The sequence below is a fragment of the Quercus lobata genome, chromosome 4 (assembly GCF_001633185.2).
Source record: "Quercus lobata isolate SW786 chromosome 4, ValleyOak3.0 Primary Assembly, whole genome shotgun sequence".
NCBI lineage: Eukaryota > Viridiplantae > Streptophyta > Magnoliopsida > Fagales > Fagaceae > Quercus > Quercus lobata.
The window spans coordinates 22080078-22099049 of NC_044907.1; the positions used below are offsets into that span (position 1 = coordinate 22080078).

Sequence of the window (18972 nt, forward strand, 5' to 3'; positions counted from 1 at the left end):
TACTTCCTCACTACTCCTTGCGAAACAAACAACACGCTGACACCGTGACACGCATAAATCTCAAAAACTTCCTTAAGAAGCACCAAAAAAAAAAAAAAAAATTCCCCCATTCTCTTTTTTCCTCAACAAAATCCCCATTTTCCTCTCATATTTTTAAAGGTCCGAACATCCCTCGCAAAAACCCATACACGCCACCACCAACAACAAAAAAAATATGGAGACCCAACAATTCCTAAGCTCCGTCCTCTCCCAACGCGGGCCTTCCGCCCTCCCATACTCCGAAGACACCAAATGGCTAATCCGCCAGCACCTCGTTGCTTTAACCTCCGCATACCCATCTCTAGACCCCAAAACCGCCACCTTCACCCACAACGACGGCCGCTCCGTCAACCTCCTCCAGGCCGAAGGCACCATCCCGGTTTCCTTCCAGTCCGTCACCTACAACATCCCGATCATAATCTGGCTCATGGAGTCCTACCCCCGCCACGCGCCCTGCGTCTACGTCAACCCCACGCGCGACATGATCATCAAGCGCCCTCACCCTCACGTCAACCCTTCGGGCCTCGTGTCAATCCCTTACCTACAGAATTGGATCTACCCGAGCTCCACCCTCGTCGAACTCGCCCGGAATCTCAGCCTCCACTTCGGCCGCGATCCGCCGCTCTACTCGCAGCGCCGGCCGAACCCTAACCCTAGCCCTAATTTCAACCCTTATGGTCCCACTCACGCGCCGGCGGCGGCGGCTTACACGCGCCCTGCGATTCCTCCGCCGCGGTCCTACCCGGCTTCCCCTTATGGTGCTGCCGCCGCGGCGGCGGTGGCGGCGCAGACGGAGGATCCGTCGGAGGTGTTCAAGAGGAATGCGGTGAACAAGCTCGTCGAGATGGTGCACGGCGAGGTGGTTTCGATGAGGAAGACGCGTGAGGCGGAGATGGAAGGGATGTTCAACGCGCAGTCGGTGCTCCGGTACCGGGAGGATCAGCTGAGGAAAGCCGTGAAGGAAATGCACGACGAGAAGGAAGGGTTGGAGCAGCAGTTGCAGATGGTTCTGATGAATGCGGATATTCTCGAATCTTGGTTGAGAGAGAACGAAGCGAAGGTGCGTAGCTTCGGAGAAGGTGTGGACGTGGACGACGCGTTCGAGTGTATGGACGCGTTGTCGAAGCAGATGATGGATTGCACGGCGGCGGACTTGGCGATCGAGGACGCCGTGTACGCGCTCGACAAGGCGGCGCAGGAGGGCGCGGTGCCGTTCGATCTGTACTTGAGGAATGTGAGGCTCTTGTCGCGCGAGCAGTTCCTTCATCGCGCCACCGCCACGAAAGTTAGGGCTGCGCAAATGCAGACTCAGGTGGCTAATATGGCTGCTCGGATATCGCACTATGGTGGGGATCCTGATGCGTTGCCGCGTGTTCGAGCTTGATTTTGATTTGCCACACGCTGCTCTGTAAGTTGGAAAAGTCATATAGTTTTTAAGGTCATGTGAAAATTTGTCAATGCTTTATTTATTTTTTATTTTTTCGTTTTCGAAAATTGATTTTTAGATTGTACTTTATGATATGTATGTAAACAAGTACAGGTTTTTTGATATGATATGATGGAATAATTGATGGGTTAATGTCAAAATTTTGTTATCTTATCTATTTTTACTTGTGAATTTAAGATAAGGTCGTTTTGTTAAGATGGGTTTCGGAGCTTAGTTGCAATTCTTTGGTTTGGTTAGTTCTCAATTTGTGTACTGAGGAATATCTCCTGGTGTAATATGTTTGTAGTTTGAGTTTCTTGTTTTTGTTATAAATAAGTTATACATGTACTTTTAGATGATCTCTTTATGCCAATTAGTCCTCACTCAAATGGCTCCTACTCTATTTGTAAGAGCAAGGTGGAAGGTGAGCTAATAACCTATGCAAATAAAGAAAAAGATTCTTCTAATAGGGTTTGGATTACCTCTGGTACTTTTTCAACTAGACATGTAGTTAGTTTCTCCTTGAGATAGAATGATGTGTAGTGAGTGTTAATATCCACCATTAAGTTAGTTAGTGGGTGATGTGGTAGTTTCTCATTAAAACAAAAGGAGATTCCATTTTAAAAAGTATTAGAGGTAAGCCAAACCCCTTCTAATATATGTGACCTTGCTAAGGAGTATTGATTTTGTGGTTCAGCTTTTGCATTGAGATGCTCTGGTTTATTGTGCAAAGCATAATGCTGATGATTCTTCCTTGAGTCATTGCACTTATTTCAGTTACTAGAATCTTTTCCTGATATGCTAAACTTTCTGGTGAAGATAACTTACCATTGGATATAGCAGTTACTACTTTCTGCATTTCAGTCACCCCATGTACTTAAGATTTAAGCAATAGGAATTGATCTTTGTTTGTATTCAATTAAATTAGATCTCTTTATTTTATGAATTTTCTCACAAATGAGTCCTTTGATGTGAATTTTGATCATTTTATATCAAAAGAAATGAATGGTAATCTTTCACTTGTACATAATTCCATTGAGGGAAAATTCATTTTAAGTCATTTGATAAATCTTAAAAGTCCATGTATGTGTAGCCTTTCAACAAGTCTGTTCTGTAATCCTTTACCTACTAGGTTGCCATTCAGAATGCTGAAATTTTTATCTGCTCTGTGCTTTTATAGGATCTGGACAGCAGTTGGTTTGCCTTAGAGATTTTGGTCTATTTGTAGTCACTATATTATAAGAACTATAAGTAGGATGCAACACTGACATAAGCCCGGTTCTACCATTAATCCAACTTAACTGTATGTTTGAATGTGAGTTGATGGGGGAGAGGAGATGAGAGAGAGGAAAGAAAGGGGTGGTTGGAATATGTTGTAATTAGTGTATTGTGAGCTTATTATTTAGATTTATTTATGTATCAATAGGGTAAACAAGTGCAGGTTGTTGGATATTATATGATGGAATAGTTGATGGGTTAATGTCAAATTTTTGTTATCTTTCTTTACTTGTGAATTTAAGATGAGGTCATTTCATTAAGGTGGGTTTTGGAGTTTGGTTACAATTCTTTGGTTTGGTTAGTTCTCAAGTTATAGATTTCTTTGGTGTAATATGTTTGCAGTTTGAGTTCTTTGATTAAAGAAGTTGATGATGATATCTCCAGCACTTGTTCGATTATATATATATATATATATATATATGTATGTATGTATATATAAGTTTTAAGTTCCCTGTTTTTGTTATAAATATGTAAACAACTTGGTGAGTGTACTTATACCTGTACTTTACTGTTTGATCTTTTGATGCCAATGAGTCCTCACTCAAATGGCTCCTAATCTATTTTTAAGAGCAAAGGTGGAAGGTGAGCTAATAACGTATCCAAAAAATGAAAAAAGAATCTTCTAATATATGTGACCTTGCTAAGGAGTATTGATTTTGTGGTTCGGCTTTTGCATTGAGATGCTCTGGTTTATTGTGCAAAGCATAATGCTGATGATTCTCTCTTGAGTCATTGCACTTATTTCAGTTACTAGAATCTTTTCCTGATATGCTAAACTTTCTGGTGAAGATAACTTACCATTGGATATATGGCAGTTACTACTTTCCGCATTTCAGTCACCCAATGTACTTAAGATTTAAGCAATAGGAATTGATCTTTGTTTGTATTCAATTAAATTAGATCTCTTCATTTTATGAATTTTTCCACAAATGAGTCCTTTGATGTGAATTTTGATCATCTTATATCAAAAGAAATGAATGGTAATCTTTCACTTGTACGTAATATCCGTCGAGGGAAAATTCATTTTAAGTCATTTGATTAATCTTAGAAGTCCATGTATGTCTAGCTTTTCAACAGGTCTGTTTTGTAGTCCTGCACCTACTAGGTTGCCATTAAAAAGGCTGAAATTTTTATCTGCTCTGTGCTTTTATAGGATCTGGACAGCAGTTGGTTTGCCTTAGAGATTTTGGTCTATTCGTAGTCATTATATTATAAGAACTATAAGTAGGATGCAACACTGACATAAGCCTGTCCATTGATCCAACTTAACTGTATGTTTGAATGTGAGTTGACAGGGGAGAGGAGATGAGAGAGGAAAGAAAGGGGTGTTTGAATGTATGTTGTCATTAGTGTGTTGTGAGCTTATTATTTATTCTCTGGTGGTCTCTACTGAGGCATGAAATTTTAGTCCTGTTAGCTCACAGTTGATTTCTATCTACTGAATGGCTGAAAGTGTATTAACCTACTGCTGTTGTGTGCATTATTCTCTAAAGAGTACACACTGAGTTGGTTTTGAATTAGGTTACCAAAGTATGCCTAGAAACTTTGCTGTTAAAAAAGTGTTGTCCTTACTGTGCAATTTTTTTGATAAAGGGATGTTAAAAATCTAACATAGGAGGCCAGAAGGTGGAGATCATATTTTGTACTTAACAATCTATTCTCTTGTTAACAGCTTTAAGAGAACCATTTTGAGATGATTCCATAGACTTGTATGATCGTTATTAATTTTGTAGTTTTTCTGGTACATGACATTACTAATCATTTACTTTTGCTATTACTATAAGTGTTTTTGGTGCTTTCTGCCAGTACTGTTACCTACATAATTTAACTCACAAAAATATTCTGGAATCTGAATATTTGGTAGGTGCCTTCTAATTGCTGCATTGGAAATGTTCTGCAAGGCTTGGACGTCCAACACTAGAAAATTTTTATGTGCCATGTACTTGATCCACAAAAGTACATGACAGTATGTGAATATATAACTATGTACATATTTTCTTTCACAAATGAAATTTGTATATCATGTATGACAAACATGACCTTATTGCACGGGAATTTTCAGTTTCAATCCCTTCTTAAAATAAAAGTCTGTTTTCATTAGTTTGTATACTTGGGATCCATAAAGCCGATCTCAATTTTATTGGGATTAAGGCTTTAGTTGAGTTCATAAATATTCTTTATGTTCTTGTCGCTTCGGTATAATTTTGGCTAATGTTAAGCCTAAAAACAGCATTTGCCTTAGCTTCACTGTGCTCTTCCCCTTCCCGTTCAATTTTCACATGGATTTGGTATTTCACTTTTTCTAGATGCATTCTCTTCTCTTCAACTACCCAGCTGACCTATTCAATTAAGAAATAAACACAATTACTGCATCAACATAATGGATTTTGGTATTTTGAACTATCGAATGAGGTTTAGTTAGATCCTTCTTCCTCATAGAATGCTTAGTCTGGGACTGTAGGTATGAAGAGACTAAATACTTGGGATGATGTATGGATACACTACCGATTACTGTTGTCAGATTTTTTGATAACGTTGAACTACTGTTGTTAGTAGTTGCACTAGTGACAGGGCATTTGCTTCTGTTAGCTAACATTTGGCAAAAAATCAAAGTAGCTCGGTTAAGTTGCTCTACATGCTTTTGTGTGGCATAGTTGAAAAGGTGCAGATGATTCATGATTGTACTGAAAACCATCGCAGAACTAAGGCTTATGATGTGGGCTCAGGATGCTAGTATGGCTGATTAAATTCACCTTCTATATTGTGGTATAAGAAAACACATGCTTTCATTTATCTCTCTACACAGTAAATTGCAAGCATTTCATGAGCAATTGAGTTTGTTTATTGACTTATGCAACTTTGTGATTCCAGTGTCAGTGTGAGAGACTCTTTACATCTTTTTCTTTGGTTCCTTTTACTCCTTGTCTGTTAAATTATTCTTCACTTTAACTTCAATGGAAACTTAATGTGGCAGAAATTTCTTATGCTTCTTTTTTAGAATTCGATAGTTATAACAGTGGGGAGGGGTGATTCGAACCTAGTTCTCTTGTAAAGAAAAAGGAGGCAATGTCATTGTGCTACAAGGCTTAACATGGTCAAAAGCTGTCATTTTCACCTTCCATTGGTATTTGGCGATGAACTGATGATTAAAAAAAAAAAAAAAAAAAAAAAAAAAAAATGCGAACTCCAGAAGTAGTATCTGGCAACCAAATCATATCCATGATATTCCAGCATTGGGACCAACCATTGTGCATCATCGTTCAATGCTAATGCTTATGAAAGGGGCATGATCTAATATTAACTACTCCGAGCAACCATTGTGCATCATCACTCAAATGTTAGTGATTCATTACTACTGAGTTGGATTTAATGTGGAACTTTAGCCGATTGTGTTGTTGGGCAGATGAGGAGTCCAAAATCCAAATGCAAAGGGGATGTTTGGTAAATGCATTTAAAAACATGTGTTTTGTTGTTTGTAAACATGTGTGGAAATACGTGTGGGTCAAAAAGTGTGTGAAAATACTTATAATGTTGTTTAAAAACTAAAAATTGTTGTTTAAAATTGTGTACCAAACACCCCCAAAATGTCTCAAATTTCATTGAAATGGACCAAAACGGATTGAACTAGACCAAAGTTGACCGAATAGATAAAAAAATATTCAATAAAATTTTCACATATCAGATTCTCAATTACAGAATTACATATATCATTCGAGAAAGTACAACTTAAACTCATCACAACACAAAATCATTTGGAAGGATAAGAAAACAATCTCTGAATCATTCAGAGTGGAGAGACCTTTAGACTTTTCCTTCTTAATGCTCTGTTTGTTTCAAAGAAAAATCTTATATGAAAATAGTTTTTTGTATATTCTATTATTTGGTAACACTAGAAAAAATGAGTAGAATCATTCTCAAAAAAAAAGAAAAAAAGAAAGAAAAAAAGAGTAGAATGAAAGTTATTTTTAATCAACATAAAAAATATGGTTTATTTTAGACATAACAAGTTAAATAAAGAAAGTAATGTAATTTAATTATTTTTCAACTTATTTAATGTTGTTATCAAATATAGAAAAATGAGATAATTTTATATAATTTTTTTTTTGAAAATGACTTATTTTCTAAAAAGCATCAAAACAAACAAAGCTTACCATGAACTTGATTATTATTTTCACAAAAAAAAAAAAAATCATTATTTCTGACTTTGTAAAAATTGTAACTTGTAATAAGCACTTCATTTTTTATTATTTATTTATTTATTTTTTTTAAAAAAAGACAAACAAACAAACATAATTTTGAAGAACTTCATCCTCAACTCAACAGCCACAACAAATGTAAAGAAAGCGAGATAGAAAGAAGAAGAAGAAGAAGATGATGAGCTCTGCTTCACAGTTCTTGCACCTCACAAACAACAAACCTCCGTCACCACCAACTCCTCCCTCTAAACCAAACCTCACTTCTCACACTCTGTCCCAAAGAACCCACATTCCTTCTCATGTCTACAAGCACCCTTCAGCTCTCCTCCTCGAGCTCTGCACTTCCATGAAAGAGCTCCACCAAATCCTCCCTCTCATCATCAAAAACGGCCTCTACAACGAGCACTTGTTCCAAACCAAGCTCCTCAGCTTGTTCTGCAAATACGGCAGTGTCAACGAAGCTGCTCGTGTTTTCGAGCCCATTGAGGATAAACTCGACGTGCTTTATCACACTATGCTTAAAGGGTATGCTAAGAACTCCTCGTTACACAACGCCATGTCTTTTTTTGTTCGAATGAAGTGTGATGATGTTAAGCCTGTTGTTTATAACTTTACTTATTTGTTGAAAGTTTGTGGTGATAATGCGGACCTTAGGAGGGGTAAAGAGATTCATGGGCAGGTGATAAGTAATGGGTTTTCGTCGAATGTGTTTGCAATGACTGGGGTTGTGAATTTGTATGCGAAGTGTAGACAGATTGATGATGCGTATAAGATGTTTGATAGAATGCCCGAAAGAGACCTGGTGTGTTGGAATACGATAATTGCTGGATTCGCGCAAAATGGGTTGGCGAGAGTGGCGTTAGATTTGGTTTTGAGGATGCAGGAGGAAGGGCAGAAGCCTGATTCAATCACGGTGGTGACTGTCTTGCCTGCCGCTGCAAATATTGGGTCTTGGAGGATTGGGAAGTTGATTCATGGGTATGCTATAAGAGCTGGGTTTGAGTTGCTTGTAAATATTTCTACTGCTTTAGTAGACATGTATTCGAAATGTGGGTCGGTGGGGACTGCTCGGTTGATCTTCGATAGGATGAAACAAAGGACTGTTGTTTCATGGAATTCCATGATTCATGGGTACGTACAAAGTGGAGATCCTGAGGAAGCAATGTCAATTTTCCAGAAGATGTTAGATGAAGGGGTTGAACCGACCAATGTTACTGTTATGGAAGCTTTACATGCGTGTGCTGATTTGGGTGATCTTGAGCGGGGAAAATTTGTTCATAAATTAGTGGATGAATTGAAACTTGGATATGATGTTTCTGTAAAGAACTCTTTGATATCCATGTATTCCAAATGTAAGAGAGTTGATCTTGCTGCTAAAGTATTTGAAGGCTTGCAGGGCAAAACCATTGTCTCATGGAATGCCATGATATTAGGTTATGCTCAAAATGGGCGAGTAAATGAGGCTTTAAATCACTTTTGTGAGATGCAATCCCAAAATATAAAACCAGATTCATTTACATTGGTGAGTGTGATTCCTGCTCTTGCAGAGTTGTCAGTTACGCGTCAAGCAAAGTGGATGCATGGACTTGTTATAAGAAATTGTTTGGACAAAAATGTCTTTGTGATGACTGCTCTTGTTGACATGTATGCTAAATGTGGAGCTATTCACACTGCAAGAAAGCTCTTTGACACGATGGAGGAGCGGCATGTGACAACTTGGAATGCTATGATAGATGGATATGGGACTCATGGCCTTGGAAAAGATGCTGTCGAATTGTTTAATGATATGCAAAAGGGAACCATCAAGCCAAATGACATAACTTTTCTGTGTGTTATCTCTGCTTGCAGCCACTCAGGTTTAGTGCAAGAGGGTCTCCGCATCTTTTCCAGCATGAAGGAAGATTATGGTTTAGAGCCTGCCATGGATCACTATGGAGCTATGGTTGACCTTCTTGGTCGAGCTGGACAGCTCAATAAAGCTTGGGATTTCATTCAAGATATGCCTGTTGAGCCTGGGATTACAGTATTTGGTGCCATGTTGGGTGCTTGCAAAATTCATAAAAATGTTGAACTGGGTGAGAAGGCAGCAAAAAAACTGTTTGAGTTAAACCCAGATGAAGGTGGGTACCATGTACTGCTCTCGAATATATATGCCACAGCTTCAATGTGGGACAAAATGGCCAAAGTGAGAACCATGATGGAGAAGACTGGGCTTCAAAAGACTCCTGGCTGCAGCCTAGTGGAATTGAAAAATGAGGTTCACAGTTTCTATTCTGGAAGCACGATCCATCCCCAATCCAAAAGAATATATGCTTTTCTTGAGACATTGGGAGAAGATATTAAGGCTGCCGGTTATGTGCCTGATACTAATTCAATTCATGATGTGGAGGATGATGTTAAGAAGCAGTTGCTCAATAGCCATAGTGAGAAGCTGGCTATCGCGTTTGGACTGTTAAATACCAGCCCGGGAACAACCATACACATCCGAAAAAACCTCCGAGTTTGTGGAGATTGCCATAACGCGACTAAGTATATCTCTCTTGTGACCAGACGGGAAATCATAGTGCGTGATATGCATCGGTTCCACCATTTCAAAAACGGAACTTGTTCTTGCGGAGATTATTGGTAAAGTCGTCAAGGGTTGATTCTTGAGAGTTGATGTACTAGCTACAAATGATGATTTACTAGGAATGGGGCCTCGGGGTACAGATAAAAAGAGTTCCATGGATGAATTTTGTTGTTTCCATATTGTTACACATCATGATATTATTGACGATCTTCCCCAAACAGTGCAAATTAATATCTTAATAAGAGAACAAACAGAAGGTCTGGAAGTTGAGCTGCCATTTTTCTAACCAACAAACATTAAAAAGGTACATCTTGTAATAATCAGATCATTGTTGATCAAGTTATTGTAATTTTTTGCCCCTTTCCTAATTACTTCTGAAATGAAATATGCAGTCTTTATGAAAATCCTTATATCAAATTTAAGCTTCTTCTTCTTCTTTTCCTCCAGGAGTTCCTTCTCATTCACCTTTTATATATTTATTGGTTTAAGCAGAGTAATCCCTGGTACTGATTTGAAATGGATGGAGCATGTTCTCTGAGTTACAGGCCAAATTGGCTCTGGACATGGAAAGGTTACCACTTGTCCTTCCATATTAAAATTCACAATCGTTGAATTTTTTTTTTAATATTCAGATTATAAATGACCTCCCAAACTGCTGTATTCACTGCTCAGTCTTCACCTTCAATAAACAAAAATTTAATGTCAAGTATGATATGCCAATTATTTGCTGTGAACTATAACAGTAAGCCGGTTCAATACAGTATTACAGCTCTAATAATTATGATAAGAAGAAATGAAATAAAAAAAAAGAGAAAAATAAATTCCAGAATCAAATTCATTTTAGTTTTAATTTCAAAGTGGTGACATAAAGTAATTTCTCGTACGTGGTAAAATCAATTCATCTCCAGAAAAGATCAACTTGGAATTAGAAGTTCCTCCCAGCAGAATCAGCAGAATCAGCACCAATATGATAATTACGTTTCTGAAGTCAACAGCAATGATAATAATAATAATAATAATAGTAATATTATTATTATAGTACTAATAATAAGACGTGTAAAGAGCATAGTACCAATTGTGAAAAAGGCTCAGCTTAAAACATAATTAAGAACTCATGAAAATTTTGATGTCTACAATATGCAGCATGATACACTTGAGTGTAATGCTCAAACCCAACTGCTCTGATCTGTCGGTCGCTTACCTGTCTGCTAGCATCGAATGGAAATGGCAAAACAGTTGTAAACAATCCAACAAGGCCGAAAAGGCCTCAACGGTCGACAACACAGCTCGAAACAATTCGTGGTAAACACATAAATTCCATGTAAGGCTGAAAGAGAAAATTCTACCAGCCATTTCCAGGTTTAGAAAAGCTAAAGGGGGTAAAAAGCAAGAAAATAAATCTTCTTAAGCCTACTGCTAGTTTGATAGCTTCACTTCCAAAACAGGCAGCATGGAAGCCAGAACATGTCTCTACAATCCTAGCTGCTTGCCAATTATATTCACCCTGTGAATATCTGATATCTATACAGTCACCTCCAAAAACATCAACAAAAGATGGTTTAAATAATGTGCAAACATCCAGAAAACACCAACAATATCATGAGTTATATACCCCAAAAGTCCTAAGATTTGGCCCTACTTTCCCTTCCACCACCAGAACTGTCGAAACAAATACATCTTCCTCATTCGAGGGTTGTAAGTCAAGAAGGCTCTAGCTTTGACAGGGTCAGCATTCAAATACTCAAAAGCATACATCTGTTTAGCCTCTTCCAGGCCATCGATCTCCATCACTGCCTGTAATAGCTCATGTGAGTCAATTGAGCATTTGCTTCGCTCCATGGAATCAGCCAAGCGCCGAATGCTGGACGCCACAGCCAACATTGCATCCTGAAGAGCCTCTGAGCCACGCGACCGTTTTGGGATTTGTCTGAGAGGCTGGGCCATAGGAGGATCTTGAGTACCATCTGGCATTTGGGCATACTCCGGTGTTCCAGTATATGACTCTGTCCCATCTGTGTCGCTTAGTTCTTCTGAACTTGGAGAAAGATATGAGACAGAGTCATCATCACAATTCCTGAAATCTGTTGGATGGCTTCCGTCCTTCATCTTAGCCCAACGACTAGGGGCTTGGTAATTCCCACAAACAATCTTTAATTCATCATACATCTCTATCTGTTTACCTCGAAATCCTCTTGCATCAGGGTGTGCCTACTCCAACGAATCCATGAACACCAACAGGAATATTGTAAACAACAGTATGACACATTTTAAAGAGAAAAAAAGGGGGGATGGGGTGGAGGGGGGAGGGGGGAAGACTTACTGCCACATATCTCTTCCAAAGATCATCGCTGTCACACTCAATCATCTTCGTATTTGGATTCCACTTGAATCCCTCTTGACTTAGCATATCCTTCATTGCCTTATACCTCTTCTTAATTGTCTTAAGTCGATTAATAACTTTCTGATTGTTCAAGTTCAAGTTAAAACGAGAGTTCACAGCAATACAAGCAGCAGTGTAAGCATTTTCATTAAAACATTTGTCAATTTTGTTCCCGTTTCTAGCCTGCACAGCAAGGGCTTCAATAAGGCACTTGTCCATTGCAATTGACCATACTACGTTCCTTCCTTTGTGCTTCATATCCCGTCTTTGCCCTTGAAGGTCATATTGCTCCATTCCTAAATCAGTAAAGGACAGATAAATATATTTTGTGCCACATGATAAAACAGAATTCAACATACCAATTGACATACTAATTGTCTCAGTGATTAGTAATAGAAAATGCAAATGACCTAGTCCAACATTATCAACATGGATCACGTATTAATTACATGGCATCTACTTCACTTTATTAGGATCAATAGATAGATGGCCTTTTAGTCATTAAAATCAGATTCAAAGAGAAAAACAGTTACTAAATTGATAGGTTGTTGCAACCATAGTAGCATATGAAGTGAAAACTTGGTTGGACAGTTCCATTTTATGTTGTAAGTCTTTGCACTAATGTATGGGTACCGAGTTTTCAAGTTATCATCATCAGTGCTAGATAATATGGCAATGAGGTTAACTCAGATGGAACCTTCTCCCTTTGTAAGAGCAAGGTGGAGAGTGAGGTTGTTGACCACCACAGGTGCAATCCATAATCAGCTTGCAATATCTAGAACTGTAAATTTTTTAAGGGGAAAAAAATTTATGATCTGTGATTCTACTTCATTTTCTTTATTCCAAAATGCTTCAACAACAATATAAACATTTAAACGGCATTCATTATTTTATTCTCTTACCCAATAAACTCACAAACAAGCAAAATTATAAACCACAATCTAGAGGCTCCCAACACCAATTCAACTCACAATGCATTTTATAACACATCTTTGGTTCTGATATCCTAGATAATCAACCGCTATCTTCCAATTTTATAGGACCATAATCTGTTTAGCATGCTAGGAAGTTAAATTATATTTGTGCTTATAAACACTCACTTCCCAAATTCTTCTTCAGTATAACATTATTCTAATTGCCCTTTTCTTTCTTCTTCTCTGCAGCAGCAACTTAAAGTTGAGCAAAATTGTCAACCATGGGTGAAAGGTCACAAAACAAACCAACTGGCCATTAATTTGTGAAAGTATAAAGTCACGAGTATTAGTATACGCTTAATTTATGAGCAATGAACAACTTGAATGCAGGAATCAAATATAAATCCATACCCCTTTAACACCGTTAGGTTAGCAGTTCATAGCTAACTTTAGATCTGGCCACTGCCAGTGCATACATATATTACCAATATAATTTGCCTCTTGATCTATTCAATTAGGGATGACATGTCAACATATCCATATTACTATATTATGCCCAACAAGTCTCAAGGCCATCGGAATGGTAGATAGATGTAGAACAGAAGCTTCCTGTCCTGTATTAAATTTAGGTTTGCGTAGTGCATCCAATGTCTTGTAGCATAAAACTAAATATGTTGGACATATACAGTAGACTTACAAAACATTGATGAGAGTTCATAAGCAATAATATTTCCTCCCTCTAAATACATGTATTTTTTCTTTTTTATTGTTAAGTTACACAAATACCCACTGAATTTGAAACATTATCTCACCCTCCACCTCATTTTTTTTATGAAGGGAGGAAGTGCCATGTGAGCTTAGAGCTCATTGACTACATAGATGTAACCAACATACTATAGCCCAATTCTTATTAGACCAAAATCAGTAACCAAAACCTACAACTCAATCTGAAAAAATGCATTCAACTAATTACATATAAAAATTATAAGGCATTCTTGAATCAAACCAGGTTCAAATGCAAATCATGTTTACATGGATTAACACACAAGTGTTAGAGGAAGTCAAGTCACATATCCAGTCATCCATTATCAACATCATCCAACCACCATAAGTTTCGAAACATTCTTACAACATTCATTAGAAGTAAAAAGTACATAATATAATTTTATTCATAAATATTCTGACTATTTTAACTGTCATTATGGTTCACACATTCCATAAGATATCTATAATAAAGTAATCACCAAAAGCATTTTATTCAAAGACATTATTATGTAAATTTCAGAATTGACAGCATGGAAGTCCACATTTAATTCTTGTGAATGTTACAATGTTTGAACATTTAAGGGATTGAAGATTCTTCAATTTCATGTTGAGCTGGGCATAAGTAAGAAGGCACTTTCACAAAATAAAACACGCGGTGCTACACATATTTGCTGAGAAAACGGAGGGGAAGGAATGAAATTCACTACAGATGCTCCCCTCCCCTGATTTACCGAACCAAAACAGAAAAAATTAACTAACCCCAACAACTTGGGCTAGCCACTGAGCCTAGTCACCAAGTAAGCATGGACACAATACGGGTATGGGTACAAGAGCGACACGAGTAATTTTTGAAAAATTATAACATGACACGGTGAGTACGAGACCTCAAATGAAGTGTCCATGCTGCCTAGTAGTTACAACTCTTGGCTTTCTCCTAAAGTTCAATAAAGCATATCTTCAGATAGTTTTCGGGAATTTTAAGATCATTCAGAAACATCCAGTCAGACTATTTTGATTTTCATAGTGTTTCAAACCCAAAACACACAATATAAGAAGAAATTTCAACTAAATGGCGTCATGAAATTAGTCCACTAATACCTTGATAACCACACACACATACACATACACAGAAAAATCTAACACTTTCTATTACACAATGAAACCAAAAAAAAAAAAAAAAAAAAGCAGCTACTACAACATAATGCCCACTCAATAAAATTTCACAAACTATCTCACCCAAATATTTTTCATAAAAAAAAAAATTACAACAAATTTTAACAAAATCACACACAAAAGAGGAAACTGCATGCATGTATTCACAGAGAGAGAGAGAGAGTGTGTGTATGATACCTGAGTCGACGGAGAGAGGAGATTCCGATCTTTAGAGTGGTGGAAATCTCTCGCCGGTCAGATCGCCGTTTCCGACATCATCTGATCGCCGGAGATGTAGCGATAAAGTTAAGACGATGAAGGAGAACGACTACTTCTGCTGCTGCTGCTGCTATTACTAGGGCGGCTCATTTGGGAGGATAGGGTTTTTTTTTTCTCGAGAAAATAATGTTTGAAAAAAATTTTCTCGACCAGCACTTTCTCGAAAACCAAACGCTTACGAGAGAAAAGTTGATTTGAGTTCATTGGTTAACGTGCACGGCGGTTTGGTAAATTATAAGACCGTCCTATCAGAATCTGCCACGTAAGCAAAAGAGTCAACACATAGCAATATAAGTATTAAAGATTAGAACCATCGGAAATTGGGAATTAAATTAAGCATTTTACTGTTGCGAATGGAATAATTTATGCAAAGTGAATCCAGATGTTGAAAAATGTTGATTCAAAGAGAATATATTGAATATTTGGATTCCAATTTTTCAATATCTCTCTCTCTCCCTCTCTCTCTCTCTGAGATTGGATCTTTGTGTTTTTTTTTTCCTTACAGCGTCGGGTATCATGGACTCGTGTGTGACTCATGTTATAAGATTAAGATAGAAGATACGTATTCTTATAGGTAAGATTGATTCATTTTATTTAAGAGCTAAGAAGACATAATGCATAATTAAAAAAAAAAAAAAAGGAAAAACAAAAAATCGTTCTCCATGGGATGATAGTGTCGTGCACAAATCAATTCCAATTGGTCTTGTTCAAAATAACCAAAATTTTCTGTTACAATATGTTAACTCATACGAATCACTTCTTATTCCACTTCAATTTAAATTTTAGTCCATTTCGCACTATTCCACCAATTTTGATCTGCTTTGCTAAATTTTAGTTAATATGTGAACAAAACTTTTTTTTTTCCTAGGTATTTTTTTATTTTATAATTTCCTTATTATTGAATTTGATTGTTCTATTAGATATTATTTCCATGTGACATTTAAAGCAATTTGAGCTATTAATTTGATTTGATCTTTTTATTTTTTCTTGATTTGATTATCGAAATTCGGTTCTATTAGGCTTGATTCGTTCTAAATTAATGGGCTACTTATTATGTAATGAGATATATGAATACCCATTATGTAATGTTGATTTTAAAAAGTGAGTAATAATTGATTTTTAATTGATAATTTAATATGGTATGAAACTTAAGTATATTGGGGTTTAATGATAATCTAGTAGTAATACCTTCATTTATTTATGATCCCTCATGTTTGTCAATTTATGGTATTAACTACAATATTATTTTTGTGTTAGAAATGAATATTATACAATTAGCAACAACTTTGAAACGTTTTATCAATAGAGAAATGATATATCTACAATATTTTTACAACAAATCCTAAGTGGCAGGTTGTTATTGGTTGTTATTGTTAGAGCAAAAAAGTAATTTTAGTGTTAGTTTCAAATTTGAACCAATAATAACTAACCACCAGTGATTTGTTGTAAAAATATTGTAGACGTAGCATCTCTCTTATCAATATAAATTAGTACAAGAATATTCAGTTCCAACTTTCGAACAAACCAAACACAGTCATTGGAGCAAGATTGGAAACTCTGTTTGAGCATCCCATGCCGTTGCATGAGTGGATTACCATTTGATATTGCTGCAGAGAGAGAGAGAGAGAGAGAGAGAGAGAGAGAGAGAGAGAGAGAGAGAGAGAGAGAGAGAGAGAGAGAGAGAGAGAGAGAGAGAGAGAGAGAGAGAGAGGTACAATGTTGAATTTTTACCAAAAATTAATAAAAATGTGAAAGTTAGTTACAATTTTTTAGGTACAGAGTATTAGCATCTCCAACAAATTCATCAAATTTTTGTACTGTTTGGAGAATGAATAATGACTTTTACCTTTTATCTATCCACTTTTTTAAATACATTTTCCAACAGATTCTCTATCTCATTTAAATATTATTTTTTTATTCATTATTTATTCTTTTTTTAACAACTACACATCTTCCAACATTTTTTTATTCACCACCTGATTATTATAATAGAAATTTTTTTTTGAAGAATGAACAGTAGCCCATCAGGCTTGATGAGCTACTGTTCATGAGCCAAAAAAATTTCCGGGTATAGAGAACCCATTGGAGAGTGTTTTTATGGTCCTATTCTCTATTATAGAGAATTTTATGCTTTTGCTTACATAGTTGGAGATGCTCTTAGGTTCTCCAATTAACTTTAATACAACTACATGTAAAGGAATTTGGACCAGTTTCTATAACAATGTCATCTCTTTTATATATGTTTGCAATTATTTAGACCAATCTCTCTAACAATTTCTGGCTACACATTTTTTCACGTTTTTGATTTTCAATGAGCAACAATTTTTATCTTTACTAGAAATTTTAAAGTGGTACTGAATTCCCTTATAGAATAATAATTTTGCTTTGAACTATTAAAATAATGGTCCACATTCAACATATGATGCAAGTCCAGATTATGCACAGTTAGAAGTTTCTTCAACATAATTCATAAGAGACAAATGTTGCATTGAAGAGAGAGAGAGAGAGAGAGAGAGAGAGAGAGAGAGAGAGAGAGTCAATTCAAAGCTACAATTATCTACTGAAAATGAATTAATCCATGAAATGGTTGATACAAAAGAATCTACAACATTGGCATGGCAAAAAATTTCTTAATTGCTTGCTAATTTTTGGCATTGGCTAAATAGAGAGATGAATCTTCTACCTAAATTCGAGGCTTGCAGAATTCTTCATCCCACTTCCCACAATTGATGGCCTTACTTTAGTTTAGATAAATCGAAGGACCTTGCTCAAACAAACACTGGCGGCTAAGTAGTTCTTAACGTGGCTGTATTCTTGAGGCTTGTCAAATATTTTTGCCTTCTCATTCATATTTTCCAATTTTACCAAACCCATTGTCCATAGCTTCAGAGATTTGATCCTCCCTTCCATGGTATTCCGGGCTTATCGCATCTTTAAAAGCTTTTGCTTTAGACATTGCGATCCCTTCTTCCATGGATTTCCGGGCTTATCACGCCTGGCTATATTTAAACGGTGTGTAGCTTATATTGTTCTCTCAATGAAAATGCTAGGATTATCAATGCTGGAAGAACGAGAAACAAGAAAATTTAGTGTTGCCACATATGTAGTGGAATAGAAATCAATGAAACGACCTATATACTTTTAGTACAAAATGAAGTTCTAACAAATTGTGGAATCCTGTTTTCAAAAAATGAGAGAATGTTTATGAGGTACTGAGATCAACAATCTAAATATAGCAGAGAGATTGAAATGAGAGAATGTTTATGAGGTCTCAGATCTCTAAACACAATTTTGTGCTTAGGTTGATCATTGATTTTTTCAGTTTTCACCCTCAAGCATTCATCAAATATAACCATTTTTTTTATCATTAGGACCAAGAATCCAATCAATGTTAAACAAATGGATTTGCTACAAAGAGAAGTAAAATAAGAAATACTAGGAATCATCGATGTTTTGATGAATAGATTTAATTATAAGACATGCCATCTCAAAACCAAGCATATAAAGTATGCATTGATTGTAATATTTAAGCTTTTAGTTCATAATAGAACTAGAAAATAGTCGCCCTATATCGCTTTCCAATAACAATATTCTAACGTCTCTTACTTATAGGAGTTCATACATAATTTTGACAGTGTCTTACTTGAAGCATTTCAATGAATAGAAATAACTAAATCAAAGACAACCATAATGGCTGTAACAGCAATAATAACTAAATCAAAGAGCCTAAATTGGTCAAAAAGATTGCAACTAAAAAAGGTTCAAATACGTATGCACTCATCTCCTAAAAGAGTGTAAGATTGACAAAAATAAAATGATTTGAAAGCCTTCCATACAGTTAGAAGATTAACACAATTTTTAACAAAAATGATATTATTTTTGGGTTAGAGATAAGATGTATATTTTAAATTTTAATTTATTATCGAATAAAAATGTTATATTCCCTGCATAGATCAAGCACATAAGCCACAAGT

General features: G+C 36.4%; 3 protein-coding genes across 5 annotated transcripts; 2 read left to right on the top strand and 1 right to left on the bottom strand.

Moving 5' to 3' along the window:
- LOC115986828 (protein ELC-like) lies at positions 1-4990 on the top strand. The gene is made up of 2 exons (XM_031110161.1): positions 1-1447; positions 4608-4990. Exon 1 carries the CDS (start codon positions 215-217, stop codon positions 1421-1423), a length of 1209 nt encoding a protein of 402 aa, XP_030966021.1. The 5' UTR covers positions 1-214; the 3' UTR covers positions 1424-1447; positions 4608-4990.
- A 2034-nt stretch (positions 4991-7024) lies between these two features.
- On the top strand, positions 7025-14751 carry LOC115986335 (pentatricopeptide repeat-containing protein At1g11290, chloroplastic). Of its 3 annotated transcripts, none has more exons than XM_031109198.1 (3): positions 7025-9812; positions 10001-10079; positions 13052-14751. In XM_031109198.1, the coding sequence occupies exon 1, from the start codon at positions 7115-7117 to the stop codon at positions 9566-9568; it is 2454 nt and encodes an 817-aa protein (XP_030965058.1). In that variant the 5' UTR covers positions 7025-7114; the 3' UTR covers positions 9569-9812; positions 10001-10079; positions 13052-14751. The 3 variants fall into 3 exon arrangements, with proteins under 3 accessions (XP_030965058.1, XP_030965059.1, XP_030965057.1); XM_031109199.1 differs by having other exon boundaries at positions 13055-14751; XM_031109197.1 differs by lacking the exons at positions 10001-10079; positions 13052-14751 and adding an exon at positions 9956-9974.
- On the bottom strand, positions 10584-15190 carry LOC115986336 (uncharacterized protein At2g29880). Its single transcript, XM_031109200.1, has 3 exons — positions 14918-15190; positions 11829-12184; positions 10584-11716 (listed from the first exon to the last, which is right to left on the bottom strand). The coding sequence occupies exons 2-3, from the start codon at positions 12180-12182 to the stop codon at positions 11144-11146; spliced, it is 927 nt and encodes a 308-aa protein (XP_030965060.1). The 5' UTR covers positions 12183-12184; positions 14918-15190; the 3' UTR covers positions 10584-11143.
- Between the last annotated feature and the right edge of the window lie 3782 nt (positions 15191-18972).

Excerpts from the sequence above, each read along its gene's own strand:
- LOC115986828 (XM_031110161.1), top strand. The coding sequence starts at position 215 with ATGGAGACCCAACAATTCCTAAGCTCCGTCCTCTCCCAACGCGGGCCT.
- LOC115986335 (XM_031109198.1), top strand. The coding sequence starts at position 7,115 with ATGATGAGCTCTGCTTCACAGTTCTTGCACCTCACAAACAACAAACCT.
- LOC115986336 (XM_031109200.1), bottom strand. The coding sequence starts at position 12,182 with ATGGAGCAATATGACCTTCAAGGGCAAAGACGGGATATGAAGCACAAA. Across the intron at positions 11,717-11,828 it reads TTTGGAAGAGATATGTGGCA|GCACACCCTGATGCAAGAGG; the intron begins GTAAGTCTTCCC and ends TCGTTGGAGTAG.